The sequence below is a fragment of the Silurus meridionalis genome, chromosome 4 (genome assembly GCF_014805685.1).
Source record: "Silurus meridionalis isolate SWU-2019-XX chromosome 4, ASM1480568v1, whole genome shotgun sequence".
Lineage (NCBI taxonomy): Eukaryota > Metazoa > Chordata > Actinopteri > Siluriformes > Siluridae > Silurus > Silurus meridionalis.
The window spans coordinates 5,395,886-5,412,658 of record NC_060887.1 but is presented as its reverse complement, the minus strand read 5'-3'; the positions used below and the strand labels follow the sequence as shown (position 1 = coordinate 5,412,658).

Sequence of the window (16,773 nt, the reverse complement as noted above, 5' to 3'; positions counted from 1 at the left end):
AAAAAACCCTGACCTGCATATATACAGACAATAATCAGTTCCCAAACATCTCAACATTCACTGTTTCTAGTTCAATAACAGAACAAATAGCATTCGTCTGCCTGCAAAGACATTTCCATCACACGACTCTCAGTCTACACGACACAAATAAAACAGTTCTCAATGACATCAGTACACATCTAATTCCATATGCATCCATTTTTACACATTACAAACTGTGTACTCACCAAAATCCAAAGAAATAAACACGTAGTTATGTATTTTATCTTCTTTGACATAATTTTTTTTATCTGAATTATGCTGCTGCTCATCTTTTCCAAACGTCATACATTCTTATAGGAAAACCCAGGACCAATTAACATCTATTTACAGGCTGTATTTGGCCCTGGGACCCCCTGAGATAACTAGAGTGCTCATGGAGAAGTTATTTCCAAATCTCCCGAAACACACTGAATTTGAAGATTAAATAAATTTTTTTTATATCTTCTACAGTTTACCAGTGTGTCATTATTGACACCTAGCGGATAATTGACAAATAATTCTACAATACACTCATCAAGACAGGTAGGTTCATATCTGTATTGTATTGCGTGCAATACCACCTTAAAATATGACTTACCACCTTAAAATATGCAATACCACCTTAAAATATGACTTGAAACGCGTACTTTAGTTTTTTCCTATTTGTATTGTTACATTGTACTGTGTATATACTGTTATTGTAGTATATGTATATTATTTTTCATATATTTGCATTTGCTGTCACGTGACCACACACGCACACGGCTGAGACTCAGCGATTACTTGCTCCACCCTGTTACATGAAAGCACCAGCACACGGGCCGCAGTCAAAACATAATGTCTCTTATTATGTACTAAATTACTGACATCAACAACAACAGATTCAAGTATCTGTAAAAAAAGTTTCTCATACGTGCATTACATTTACATTAATGTGTTTTTTCCTGAGCTCATCAGTGCAGTATGTTGCATCACTTTCATGCTGTCGTCTATTATGATGTACAATATTAAAAACAACAGCAGCGGATTCATAGATCTTTAAAGAAAATATTTGTACATGCATTACGTTACTGTGTTTGTTTAATGTAATAATCACTTATATCATGATGCTGCATCACGTCTCATGTTTCTGTCTCCTAGATTTGTGGATTTGTAGTGTTTATTGTGTGATTTAAATGTTGTTATCTGTCATTAATAATGTTATTGTTATGAGTGTGTAACTGTATTTATAGTACAGTAGCACATACAGTAGCCTTTTAAGTAGTGCTGTGGGTTAGTGTTTGTGTTACTAGTATGTAAATGTAGTCAGTATTTCTTAGCTATAAAACAAAACATGTTTCAAATGTCCCAGACATGTCTAAAAAGTCACACAAGGCTTTAGTGGACGTCTCGTCTGCGGCGGTAGAGGACGATGAGTGGACGTCTCGTCTGCGGCGGTAGAGGACGATGAGTGGACGTCTCGTCTGCGGCGGTAGAGGACGATGAGTGGACGTCTCGTCTGCGGCGGTAGAGGACGATGAGTGGACGTCTCGTCTGTGGCGGTAGATGACGATGAGTGGACGTCTCCTCTGTGGCGGTAGAGGACGATGAGTGGACGTCTCCTCTGTGGCGGTAGAGGATGATGAGTGGACGTCTCGTCTCCGGTGGTACAGGATGATGAGTGGACGTCTCGTCTGTGGTGGTTTGGCAGCACTGAGGTTTGGCTCTGAAGCTGGAAACACACCTGCTCCTAGTCAGAAGAAATGGTTGGATCTGTTTTATAAGGTTTGTGCAGACAAAAATTTGTATGAGAACATGATTAAACACAGGTACCATAACCTAAAGGTCTTTATTTGTACAGAGTGAGAAATGTCCAGTGCAGGTCCACGGCCAGTCGAAACTTTCCGGTGGACCACAGAAACGTCTTTGTGGATTCCACCCTCCTAAAGTGTTCATTTCAGACTTTCAGGTGATCATCTCTTTCATGTCACGTCACTGTGGACCTGCACAACTATATTTGTGACCACACTCATGTGCTTTAAATGTCCTCTGTCCCCCTAATCATATATAACAATGTTTGCTTTATCTATTCCCATGTCTCATCCAGTTATTAAATAGAGGAACCACTGAGATCATTGTAAAAGGTCTGAATGTTAGATTTTCAATGTTTCTTCTTATTTAGATCTGTAAAAAATATCAAGACTAAAAGATAAATAAAACCTGTGTTCCACACTCTTTATTGTTCTTTTACCAGGTCGTAAGTGTTCCACCTGCTGCAAGTGTTCCACCTGCTTTACTCCACTCCTACTGCTGTAGCGCCCCCTACCTCCACCCCCATTATTATACAGCCTGCACTTACATTATCACTCATTCATTATTTTTATATTTTATAGTCATATTGTTTTTTTATTGGATTTTCATTATTTTACATGTGCTGGCGTCTTTTTTACTTTACAAAGTCACAGTTTGCTGGATCCTTCAGCAACAATTCAGCAGCCAAACCTAATGTAAATGTACCAATGCAGATTCATGTCATTTAAAAAGCCCTTCATGTGTCATTATCATCATCAGCATTATTATTATTATTATGCTTAAATTATAATATACAATATGTGTCTTTACAGCCTGGTAGTCAAAGTCCATCTCCTTCATCCAGTCCTTCATCTGCATCCAGTCCTGCTGTTTCTTCCAGTTCTGCTCCTTTAATTATTTCTCCTGGTGTTTTGAGTCATTCAGAGACGTGTTAATGTTACAGTTTATAAATATTGTTTGGTAATATTATATAGTTGTGTTATGATTCTACATTTGTGGATTTAATATTTGTATCTATTGTTGTTTATTATTAGGTTGTTTTTTTAAACCCACTTTGGAATGTTTATATTTATTGTTAAATCCCCCTTACTAATATTTACATCATTTGAAAATTGTATTTGTATCTTTGTGTGTTTGCATTATTATACTTCATCATGTGACATTTTTGTAGCATTTTCAGTCATTAAAAATAAAATGTTTTATTGTTTATAGAACAGTGACTCGTAAATGATTCTGTGAACCTGCTGAACCTAATAACATTATTATTATTATTATTATTATTATTAAGTAGAATAAAGTAAACATATAACATTAATACAAACCATGTCCCATATAATGAAAAGAGACTTTTGATAAAATAAGTGTTAAAGTTAAATAAGTACATTAAGAAAACAATGCATACATTTTAAGTACTTTATTATTGCAATTTCCAGCAAAAATATTACATCACACAGTAACAAGAGATTTATTTTCATTCACATTCACATGCAAAGAAAGAATTAATGAAATGAGGAAAAAAATACAAACAGAAACCACATCAGGAACTTATTGAGCGCCATAACCGACCACGTGACCACTAGGCTGCTTTTCAGGCCAAGTGATGGCGCTACATGCTCTGTACAAGTCTGTGATGAAAATCTACAAATGTTTCACGGATTCTTTCATTCCGTCGTACTTCACCTTCATGGTACAGTAAACATCCTGGTACTGTTTCCACTCCTAAAACACAACCATGGAACAGAACAGCTTTAAACTTTACATCCATTCAATCAACAAGAAACTCAGCATCTCCAACTAGAAATACAATTTTTCTTCTCTTCAAGTTCATACAGCATGTGGAGGAACTCATCATGTACTGCTTAATGCAAGGAGTTTCCCACTTACTGCCATTAACCTGCTGCACTTCCTGTTAGTCTGAAGAAGCTCTTCCTCTTTCAGCTCAGCTGAGGCTACAGTAAGTCCATGTCTGATACCAGTTTGTAGATCTCTTTCTGTAGCTGAACACTGGACTCCAGCACCTGCTCGTGTTTCTTCTCAGCTTCATCCAGAAGACCTGGAAGTTTTACAAGAAAAAGCTTGTTGGTTTTATTGACGTCTACACACACATTTAAACACTTGATACCTGTAGTGACTCCTTTCTGTAGGTTACAGTTTCCCTCAGATGATTGTACTGGTACTTCAGGACACTGTGAGTCTCTCACTTCTGCTCACACTCCTAAAACACTGCTATGAGGAAGAGGATCACGGATTCAGTCATTAATGTTCACATCCACAATGAGACTCTTCATTCGGCTGTACAATCATTTACACCAGGATTAAGTTTCTCACCTTGGTGTTGATCACACACTCTCTGTGTGTCTCACTGAGCCGTTCCTCCAACTCCATCACTCTGTCCTCCAGGTTGGACCTCTCGCTGTCCACCGGTACACGGGACAGCAGACTGCAGTTCACTGGAAGTATTTAATGTTTTTTCTGATGAACACAGAACAAATCAGCAGCCTCTGTGGTGATATTTCACTTATTGTTCTCTATAAAAATAAATGTGTGGTAGACTTATCACCATGTGTTCTCACATTCATAAATATACACCCAAAAAGTGTAGAATATCACAGAGATAGATAAAGTAACAGATAGATAAAGTAACATCACACAAAGATTTGAGTGAGAAAAATACATTTAAAAGTCTTCTTATTTCAGCTGCTACCGTTAGGGGGCGCCACAACGTCATATTTTTCTACACTACCCTGATTTACATTTCTGTCTCGTGAAAAAAAAAAAAAAATTATATAATATATAAGAAATTCATATCGAAATAAATTAACTTTTCATAAATTTAGGAGAAACCCACCACTTCAATGAGATTACAATAAAGAAAGAGAAGAGGAGGAATCAGGACAGGAAGTGACATCAGCTTCTATTATCAAGGCATTTAAGAGAAGCACCCATTTTGATTAGGTAACTACATTTTTAAACACAGATATGAGTATAAACATGACAAATCAACAGTTTTGTATGAGTTGAAACAGGACATGTAAATTGAACAGGGTAAATTATACACCTGTAACATCTATAGGTTTAAAACGAGGAAAAGGGTTGTTACGTCACAGGCGATGTGGGCGTGGCTAAATAACGCTGATGTGAAGCGCAATCCAGAGATTCATCGTGTTTCATCTGTAAGTTTCTCCATCAAACTATTTTCTATTCAACATGTTTCTATTATTTATACTGTCATTTTCTTATAGGAAAGATTTTTATACTTTTGAAGACTTTTATGAAGTATTTCTTCCCGTGATGCATTGCGGGATGCATAAATTAACCAGTTAAAATATATATATATATATATATACAGTGGAACCCGTTATGTCGATGTCCTAGGGGTCGCCAAAAAGCATCGAGGTAACCGATGATCGAGATAAACAAAAATCAAAATGGCGGCAGTATATTAACGTGCTTGAAATTTCTTTATGTACACGATGTGAGTTAATAAATGAGAATGTGCATGCACGTGTTTTTGGAGTGTTTTTGCCGCGATTTGTTTGATGGTCATGCTATAAAAATGTACATACGTTTGTTAACAACAAAAGGCATATGTGCACCTACTAACAGCAGAGATTTACCAGTATACAATACAAACCACCGTCCATTCTCCATCCAAACCTTTATTATATTCTCCAACATTATAAACACACAGATCACTCAAAAAAAAAAAACAGCGTCTGCACAGTGCCGTCTCACATTTAGTCCACATGTGGAAAGAAAAGAAAAACATAACTAAGTGTATGATAACGTATGACCATCAGGCTGAAGTAATCCACACAAACACACAAAGCAAAGTGTCCGAAAAAACGTACAACCGCGATGCCGAGGGGGAGATAAGCCGAGAGAGAGAGAGAGTTTGTGAATGGAATGGCGCACGGCGCGAAGCCGGAAAAAAACCCCGGAAGATCCAAAACGAACCGGAAACCAAAAACGAGGGACAGAAAAGTCTCAAACGTGAACGGCCGAAAGGGGCGTGGCAGGTGCTCGGCCGCTTTCTGAAGCTCCCGCCTTCAACTTCTTACCGAGAGAACCGTGCTCCTTACCCTGCTCGCCCGCGCGCTCCGTAAGGAGCACGGCTCTCTCGATAAGGAGCGACGGTAAGCAGTTGAAGCCTGGAGCGCCGCGTTCCCGTTCATCGCATAACATTTAACAAAAAAATGCATATGTGCACTTACTAACAGCAGAAATTCACCAGTATACAATACAACACCTGTAGTATCTGTAAGGTTTGATTTTTCCACCACTTTCGCGAGTTCTTCTGCGGCTGCACAGTGCCGATCGACATAACTGACGTTAAAATTTCTAATTTTCCCCCCCCTATTGTGCTCGAGATATCAGGGTTCCGCGACATAAAAAAAGTCGACATAACCGATGAAAAATGCGTAGAAAAAGCGAGAATTTGGCGGTTCCACTTCAAAAACGTCGACTTAATAGGGTTGTCGAGGTAACCGAGGGCGAGATAACCGGGTTCCACTGTATATATAAAATATAATTAAATTAATTGAGTGAACTTTTTCCTCTACAATGATCGTGTCAATTGTAAAGATCTCTTGGTATAAATACAGTATGTATGGAGTTCATCTGCTGGAAGTTCATGTTTAATGTGCATGTTTTATAGGATTTATGAGCTGAATAAATGTTTTTATATTGGTTTAGTTTTAAAAACACTTCTGTCGAGAAATTACAGACTCAATCATAGACAGTATTCCACAATCTCACACCATGGCTGTATAATAATTGCATGTGCACATTTAGTACTTATAATTCATTGTTGATATATTTGTCTAGAATACATTCAGAGAAAAATGTGGTACTTGAAGACGGTAAATATTTGGCAGTTAATTACGCATTTCACTTTAAGCAGCTATTTGTGGAAAGGGACATGTTTATTTATTTGAATTCCCTACATGCAATGCCCCCCTAACCCTAACCCTAACTGTAACTCTACCTCCCCACCAGGTGTGGTGCCACTGTGCACTGCATATTACTGCATACCCCATATTTGCACCCCTGGTCAGACACTGTGAATGACACACATGTGGTACATGCACACAGCTCCAGCCTGCTCTCTCTGCTGCTTTGCATGACTCTGTGTTGTTGCATTTCAAAACAAATGTATCATTAACAGTAGGAAAGGCTTTTTGCTGGTTAAGAATCGGACACATGTGAAACTCACATACTGGTGCTGTATTTAATAAATCGTGTTTGTAAAGCAAATAATCCAGATTGTGGTGTGTGTGTGTGTGTGTGTGTGTTTGATTTTCAGCTCTCGAACAGACATGGATCGCTCTCCTTATGCCCCTGACAGCCCCACGGAGCCCACAGCGCCTTCTACAGCACCATGCACAACACCCTGCACCACCACCACGTCTTGCACCATGGAGGTCTCTGAAGCCCAGGTTTTCTGTAATGATGACCTCCCAGACCTGGAGTGTGCCGTGTGTTTCAGTCAGTTCAACAACGTCTTCAACACACCCAAAGTGCTGCAATGTGGCCACACCTTCTGCCTGGAGTGCCTCGCACGCATCAACATAAAATCCTCTCAGCCCGACAGCCTGCAGTGCCCTCTGTGCAGAGCGTACACCCCTGTGCCCACCCTGGGCCTCCCTAAACTGGCGACAGACAGCGTGGTGCTGTCCTGCCTCCCCGAGGCCATGCAGCGTGTCTACAGCATCCACTTCAACCGCAACAGAGGCAAGCTGCAGTTGAAGGGCATCCCCAGCTCTGTCCCACCTTCCCCGAACCGTCAGCACCGCAGCCTGGACCTCGGGGAGCAAGTCAACACTGAGCTGGAACATTATCCACCCAGCGGTGTCTGCCCCCGCTTCATCCTGATCATGGAGATAGCATTCCTTATCATCGGTTTCTGCCTCCTTTTCTTAGTTTTTCACTTACACAATTTAAAGCCAGAGATTGGCTTACATGCACACGATTTACCTTGACTGTTGATTTGTGTAAAGCTGCTTTGAGACAATGTCTGCTGTGAAAAGCGCTATAGAAAAAAACTTGACTTGACTTGTTAGTGTTAAGATGTTTCTCACACAGTTTCACACACACACATTCCTTTGTCTGTTCAGTGTCTATAGAATATTTACGATGTTAGTCTGTAAGGTAAACAGGGAGTCTAATCTGGCTCACACATCTCCGGCTAGTATATCCTCTTGTCTAAACAGGAAACAACTTTCGTTCAGCCTTTTCTCTTCCCTGTGTGTATATACACGTTCTGCTGCCTGCAATAAACAGAAGAGGAAGCATTTGCTGTGTGCCGTGTAGTTCTTCTTCCCTGATATCAGAAAGGCACCACGGGCATAGCAGGTCATATGGAAAACCTCTCCAAGATTTAAGTTTCGTTTGGGCATGATAAAAATCTAACAGTTTTGGTGTCAGAAGCGAGATACTTTCAGCAATATCCAAAGGGAAATCACGCATCAAGGTAAGTTTTAAGATACTTCCTTGTTTGCGGGGATTGTCCCGTATGCCAGCCAATAGGGCTGCATATGTGTTTGTGTCTTGGTTATGCATTAATTGTTGAATTAATGATAATTTCCTTTGGAGGGATGATTTTGTCACGACATTGGTTTCCTCACCTTAGATGTAAGATGCAAGATTAGATGACGTTTTTTACGGTCTGTCTAGTACAGGCGATATTGTCTGAAGTATCCAAAAGAATCCACGATAATTTTTATATGCCCTAAAAAATAGATTTATGAAAAATTAATTGTTTAAAAAAAAAAAAAAAAAAAAGTGAGAGAAAAGGAACTAAAGAAAACAGACATTTTGAAAAGACTTCAATCTTGTTTTGGTTTTATAGTTGATTTTTTTTCTCCTAACTTACAAAATTTGTGATCCAATTGGAGAATTGGAGCAGTTTGAAGACTGCGATCCCCCTGGTGCCTAGCGCAGCTGTATTGTCTAAGTGTTATGTGTTGTGTGTATTGTCTATGTATTAAGTGTTGTGTGTCTGTTCTTTGTTCTGTGTAAAGATTGGATGTATAGGAATTGTGCTGGTTATTGAACTAATCCTTATTTAGATCATTTGGCATTATGGAGTAAAATTGTATTACATCTAGATACTTTTTCCTAGAGATTTAGATGCTGCTTGAGGTTTCTGCTATGCTCCAGGTTAAGTTAATCCGTTATGCTCTGCACTGCAACAGGAAGTGGTGCATTTCAGCCTCAGCACAAAACTCAAGGAGGAGGTCCTAGAAAAAGGGAAGTTCATCTATTAGGAATAGATAGATTTCCAATTTCATGTCCTGTAACTCACCTTTTGCCTGTAGTGACACCGACTGGTACAATTTTATCATAGCTTTACAATAATTCCAAACTCGCCTTTAAACCTTTTAGGAAGAGATATGATGCACAAAATGAGAATGGAAATTCTGTTTTTTGAAACCAATGTCTCCCTGTCTTTTTCTTCTGTCCTTATGCTATCAACTGAGCCACAGAGGTCCTGCCTGATGAACCAAATTTAGGTGAAGTTAACCCTAAATTATGGGCCTCTCACAAAGATGAGGCAGGTTTAATCCAGGTAAAACCGTATCATGCACTCATGAAAACACATCATCCGATTTTGTTAAACAATATCCATTGTCGAAAGAGAAAATGTTGGCATTGCTCCAGTTATTGACAATTTATTGTCACAAGGTGTTTTGATCGAGACACAAGACCGTATAACACATCGATTAATCCTGTCTTGAAGGCAGATAAAAAATGCTGAAGGCTAACACAAGATTTACGTGAGATTAATAAATTAGTTATTCCGTTAGCTCCTTTGGTGCCCGATGTAGCTACCATTGTTAACTCTATACCAGCGACTCACAGAATTTTTTTACTGTGATTGATCTTTGTTCTGCTTTTTTCAGTGTCCCTTTGGCCTCAGAGACGCAGCCACTTTTCGCATTTACCTATAGGGGACGTCAATTCACCTGGACCCGTCTTCCTCAGGGTTTTGTTGACTCGCCAGCCGTATTCTCCGCTGTAGTGCACAGAACTTTGGCTGATATCCACCTTCCAGAAACAACCTGGATCCTTCAATACGCAAATGACATCCTTATCACATGACTGACTGAGCAGGACTGCTACACAGCATCAGTGATTGTCTGCAATGTCCTGGCTCAGGCTGGATTTATAGCTTCACACCAGAAACTACAGTGGGTGAAGAGAAAGGTCTCATATCTGGGCCATGTGATCTCAGAAGGCTAACGTAAGATATCGCAGGACCGAGTGCAGCTTGTGACTGGGTTTTCAAGACCTCAGACTGTGAAACAGATGCAGAGCTTCTTGGGACTGGTGAACTAATGCAGAGCATGGATCCCTGACTGCGCACAGCATGATAAAATTTTGCGTAGTGCTATTGATCACAAAGCTCCTCCATCACATCTCATTCTGTGGAGTCATGAAATGACTGACAGTTTTGCTGCCCTCAAGAAGGCTATACAGTCTGCTCCAGCTCTAGGTCTTCCGAATAATGCTAAGCCTTTTCACCTCTATGTGCACGAACGTGGTGGTACGGTTGCGGGGATCCTAGCCCAGGAACACGGTGACAGATATCGCCCTGTTGTGTATCTTTCTAAATCTTTAGACAACATAGCACAAGGGTTGCCCTCGTGCTTGCGTGCAGTGGCTGCTGCGGCTCTGATGGTCCGGGATGCTGAGAAAACGGTGCTGTCACATCCTTTGATACTGTACACCTCACATCAGGTAACAGCTATTTTACACAACATATGACAGCACAACGTAGATCTGGGTTTGGGACCACACTTTTGGCAATGGAAAACGTAACTATTAAGCCTTCTTCTCAGCCGCATTCAGCTGTGTAGCTCTGCGTGATCTGCTAGACGATATTGACTTAGATGGTTTTGACGACACACATGATTGCCTTGAACACATTGAAAAAGAGACCTCTAGTAGGCCCGATCTTTTAGATATGGCCCTGGAAGAGGGGGATTGTCTATATGTAGATGGTTCATGTTCAAAACCTTCTGATGGTGTGTATTTATGTGGATAAGCGGTTGTAAGATTACCTGATGTAATAGTTGAAGCTAAATCATTACCATACACATCTGCACAAGCTGCAGAGTTGGTCGCATTTACAAGAGCATGTCAGTTGTCTGAAGGTGACTATATACACTGATTGTGCATGATTTTGCCGAAACATGGAAGCAAAGAGACTTTAAAACAGCTGATGGAAAGCCCATAGCACATTTTAATCTCATAGGTGACCTTTTAAATGCTGTTCAACTCCCTGCCAAAGTGGCCATAGTGAAGGTTAAAGGACATGCCGTAGGTGATTCAGAGGAAATTTAGGAAATCGTTAGCGGATAAAGTAGCTAAGGAAGCAGCAAAACAACCAGTAGATTTGGACACAGTACATACAAATCCTGAGATCTCGATGATGTCACATATCTCCAATATACCAGACATTGACCTAAAAATACTTCAAAGTCAGCCTACTGAGGAGGACATCAAGTATTGGGCTTCCAAACAATGTAAATCAGATTCTGCTGGTATCATTAGAGATGTAGATGGCAAAATTGCTCTTCCCAAACTAGCCTTAATAGTGTTGGTGAAGCATTATCATGGAATGTCACACATTAGCATAGCAAAAGTCATACAGGCTATAAATGCATTATACTGTATTGCTGATGTAGCTAAAACAACCAAGCTAGTGTTGGATTCATGTTTGACTTGTGCCAAAACTAACGTACATCGACCTGTACAACATACTGCGCTTACTTTTCCTGAAGCCCCTTTCCAACACCTACAGATAGATTTTACACATATGCCAGCTGTAGGAAATTTGAGATATCTGTTGGTTATAGTTGACAGATTCAGTAAGTGGCCAGAAGCATTTGCATGTGCGACAGAGAATGCTAAAACGGTTGTCAAAATATTAACAAAAGAGATCATTTCTAGGTTCGGTATTCCTAGTATGATTGAAAGTGATAACGGCACACCTTTTGCTTCGAAGGTAACACAACTTTTGGCTAAAAGCTTAGCAATTGATTGGCATTTTAATATTCCCTATCACCCACAGTCAGCTGGAGTGGTAGAGAGAACAAACAGAACCATTAAGGAACGTATTACTAAAGCCTGCATTGAAACAGGCCGAAATTGGACTGTTGTTCTCCCGGCAGTGCTCACAGAAATGAGAATGACCCCATCTTCAACTACCAAACTGTCACCTTTTGAAATTCTAATGGGCCGGCCTTTCCCGACCCCATGGGTCAGGGGACGCACTGGCATTTCTTCCTTAGGTAACTTGGAAGTGATGGTGGACGACTACGTTTCTGCCCTGGTTGAGAAATTAAATTCTATCAGTGCTGATGTCTCACTAACTCTTCCTCTGCCCACAGATAAGCCAACACACCCTTTTGTGCCTAATCAGCAGGTCCTGATAAGAAGTCTGAAGCCTACCAAGGTCGGTGAGCCGAAGTATCTGGGTCCAGCGACTGTTCTAGCTGTAACCAGAACTGGAGTTCTGACTGATCATCAGCCACAGTGGATACATGCAAGCAGGATCAAAACAGCACCCACTTAATCTGTGCACTAATTGGTCTGTTGGCCTAAGAAGCCTGCCTAAGTGAGTATTCAGGGCTGAAACAGTTGAGAGCCCACGGAAGCATCCTTTCTTTATAGTAGAAAGGGGGCCACCTCCGGGGTGAAGATCTGACTCGCTTAACTGTTTTGTTTAGCTTACCCTGATACCTGCTCTAGGTCTAAATTCTAAACAATATGTGCATAGTTGTAACTAGACTCCGAATTTTCCTTATTCTCTTTGAACACATTATTCAGAGAAGAGATTGTACCTGTATACCTTATAATACTGCTAATAGACATACTGAGCAAGCACTGAGAAATAAATGTCTCATGATGTCTTGGAGAACGTGAAACATCTGCTGAACAAAGTTTTTTGAGAAGATTAAGAGTTTGTTTACAGTGTTGAACACTATTTTGTTTTAGGAATGATTCTTTTATTGATTGTTGGAATTATACTTTGTATGTTGCCATGTTTGATGATGATGGTAAGACAGGCCATAAAGGCCTCGATTGGAGTGGTGATGATGAAGGATTATATGCATGTAGGAAAGAATGAAATGGAATCTCTATGTTTTTGTTTGTCTTTATCTTTTCATTTGCAGTTTGTGTCACCGATTCTGTTCCCAGGATGACCATCCTATGTTTTGGTGTGTGATGCTAAATCATAAATGATTTAAAGTGGCCATTGTTAGTGTTAGGATGGTTTTCACACTGTTTCACACACATTCCTTTGTCTGCTCAGTGTCTATAGAATATTTACGATGTTAGTCTTTAAGGTAAACAGGAGTCCTTATCTGGACTCACACATCGCCAGCTAGTATATCCTCTTGTCTAAACAGGAAACAACTAGGTCAGGTTTCTTTTCTTTGTATGTGTATATAAACGTTCTGCCGCCTGCAATAAACTGAAGAGGAAGCATTTGCTGTGTGCGGTGTGATTCTTCCCTGATCAGAAAGGCCTACGGGTATCGCAGATCATATGGAAAACCTCTCCACGAATTAAGTTTCGTTTGGGCATGATAAAAATCTAACAAAGTCTCTTAAACATTTCAGGTGGTATACAGGGCAGTACAGCCGGAAGTGTAAGTCATATAACCTATAGCTAGTGCTGCCCAATTAATAATATTTTATCCCGATCACTGTTTTTGCCTCTGTTTAATTAAAGGAATAATTCACCTGGAGATTAAAAAATATCTTATCAATTACTCTCTATATCTTATAAATTATCCTCAAGGCATCCTATACGGTGGCTGAAAGATCTCAACACGCTGCAACTTAAGAAAACACATGCAAATAAAAAAAACCTTATAAGTTTGACAACACGTGCTGCAAACCCCCACAACACAACCAAACACAGAAACACGCTGCAAATCCTCACAACACAACCAAACACAGAAACACGCCAAATCCTCACAACACAACCAAACACAGAAACACGCTGCAAATCCTCACAACACAACCAAACACAGAAACACGCTGCAAATCCTCACAACACAACCAAACACAGAAACACGCTGCAAATCCTCACAACACAACCAAACACAGAAACACGCTGCAATCCTCACAACACAACCAAACACAGAAACACGCTGCAATCCTCACAACACAAAACACAGAAACACGCTGCAAATCCTCACAACACAACCAAACACAGAAACACGCTGCAAATCCTCACAACACAAAACACAGAAACACGCTGCAAATCCTCACAACACAACCAAACACAGAAACACGCTGCAAATCCTCACGACAAAACCAAACACAGAAACACGCTGCAAATCCTCACGACACAACCAAACACAGAAACACGCTGCAAATCCTCACGACAAAACCAAACACAGAAACACGCTGCAAATCCTCACGACAAAACCAAACACAGAAACACGCTGCAAATCCTCACGACAAAACCAAACACAGAAACACGCTGCAAATCCTCACGACAAAACCAAACACAGAAACACGCTGCAAATCCTCACTACACAACCAAACACAGAAACACGCTGCAAATCCTCACTACACAACCAAACACAGAAACACGCTGCAAATCCTCACGACACAACCAAACACAGAAACACGCTGCAAATCCTCACTACACAACCAAACACAGAAACACGCTGCAAATCCTCACTACACAACCAAACACAGAAACACGCTGCAAATCCTCACATCACAACCAAACTCAGAAACACGCTGCAAATCCTCACTACACAACCAAACACAGAAACACGCTGCAAATCCTCACGACACAACCAAACACAGAAACACGCTGCAAATCCTCACGACACAACCAACACAGAAACACGCTGCAAATCCTCACAACACAACCAAACACAGAAACACGCTGCAATCCTCACAACACAACCAAACACAGAAACACGCTGCAAATCCTCACAACACAACCAAACACAGAAACACGCTGCAAATCCTCACAACACAACCAAACACAGAAACACGCTGCAAATCCTCACTACACAACCAAACACAGAAACACGCTGCAAATCCTCACAACACAAAACACAGAAACACGCTGCAAATCCTCACAACACAACCAAACACAGAAACACGCTGCAATCCTCACAACACAAAACACAGAAACACGCTGCAATCCTCACAACACAACCAAACACAGAAACACGCTGCAAATCCTCACGACAAAACCAAACACAGAAACACGCTGCAAATCCTCACGACACAACCAAACACAGAAACACGCTGCAAATCCTCACGACAAAACCAAACACAGAAACACGCTGCAAATCCTCACGACAAAACCAAACACAGAAACACGCTGCAAATCCTCACGACAAAACCAAACACAGAAACACGCTGCAAATCCTCACGACAAAACCAAACACAGAAACACGCTGCAAATCCTCACAACACAACCAAACACAGAAACACGCTGCAAATCCTCACTACACAACCAAACACAGAAACACGCTGCAAATCCTCACGACAACCAAACACAGAAACACGCTGCAAATCCTCACTACACAACCAAACACAGAAACACGCTGCAAATCCTCACTACACAACCAAACACAGAAACACGCTGCAAATCCTCACATCACAACCAAACTCAGAAACACGCTGCAAATCCTCACTACACAACCAAACACAGAAACACGCTGCAAATCCTCACGACACAACCAAACACAGAAACACGCTGCAAATCCTCACGACACAACCAAACACAGAAACACGCTGCAAATCCTCACGACACAACCAAACACAGAAACACTCTGCAAATCCTCACAACACAACCAAATAGCACAGATTACAAAATAAATGTTTCAAGGGGACCACAACGAGTGACAAACCCGTCTGGAACTGCTTATTGTTCGATGTCTATTCGTCAGTGGTGTTGATGTGTGTCGATGACCTGAAAGGTGAGTTGTTTGTTTATTTTATCATTGTTTGTTTATGATTCCTTGGCCTTTTGAATATTATTATCCTAAATAATCTGATGAAATACACAATTAACTGTAAAACGTTATTATGTTAACTGGCAAAGCCAAGGAATCATGATCAGGATGTTAAAATAAACAAAAAACTCACTTTTCAGATCATCAACACCACCACTGATCAATAGACACTGAACAAGCAGTCCCGGGGTCGTCACTTGTTGGGGTCCCCATGAAACATTTATTTTGTGATCTGTGCTGTTTGCAGTGTAAATGAATTGGTTGTGTTGTGAGGATTTGCAGGACGTTTCTGTATTTAGTTGCGTTGTGAGGATTTGCAGTACGTGTTGTTTAGCTGATGATGTTTTCTTGAGTTGCTGGTGTTTTCTCTATTTGCATATGTTTTCTTCAGTTGCAGTGCGTTGAACTTTCTGGTCCACCGTGATCCGAGGTGTGACTTACGTCTTTCAGCTGATCAGAATCATTGTTCAATCACTGGCTTTTGGCAAAAGCCAAATATTCGTTTAAGAGTCAAGTTCAGACGCAAGGTTGATATTTTTATTGTTACATTCATAAGTTTTGGATTCCATGACTGGTCCCCCGGCATAAGTTATTACTGTGTGAGGCAGAGGTGGGAACAATTCACTGATGAGATTCTAGGATACGTCTTAATTATATTGATGCATGTTTTTTTTTTATGCTGTCATGAATAGTAGTATTTTAAAATGTACTAAATTGCCTTTTCTGTCTTCTCTTTACTGTTTTGTAGGTGTGCAGCCGAGGAATCTGCATAGACCTTATCTAGCGTGTGTTATAATTAAACTAATTAATACAACAGAATTAACCTAATAATCAATGTAGGACTTATTAGATACAATAGAAGTAGTTTGATAAAACCTATTTATCCTAGATGTTAATCAAACTTATGTAACCTATTTACACCAAGTATAAGTAGAATAGTAATAATAAGGCAGTTA

The 16,773-nt window shown here is 40.3% G+C and overlaps 2 protein-coding genes across 2 annotated transcripts in view; both read left to right on the top strand.

Moving 5' to 3' along the window:
- Positions 1-16,773, top strand: part of LOC124384581 (little elongation complex subunit 1-like) — a 256,093-nt gene that overhangs the window by 59,524 nt on the left and 179,796 nt on the right. The gene's annotated exons all lie outside the window — the stretch shown is intronic.
- Positions 4,463-7,857, top strand: LOC124384623 (RING finger protein 225-like). Its single transcript, XM_046847630.1, has 2 exons — positions 4,463-4,985; positions 7,118-7,857. The coding sequence occupies exon 2, from the start codon at positions 7,131-7,133 to the stop codon at positions 7,791-7,793; it is 663 nt and encodes a 220-aa protein (XP_046703586.1). The 5' UTR covers positions 4,463-4,985; positions 7,118-7,130; the 3' UTR covers positions 7,794-7,857.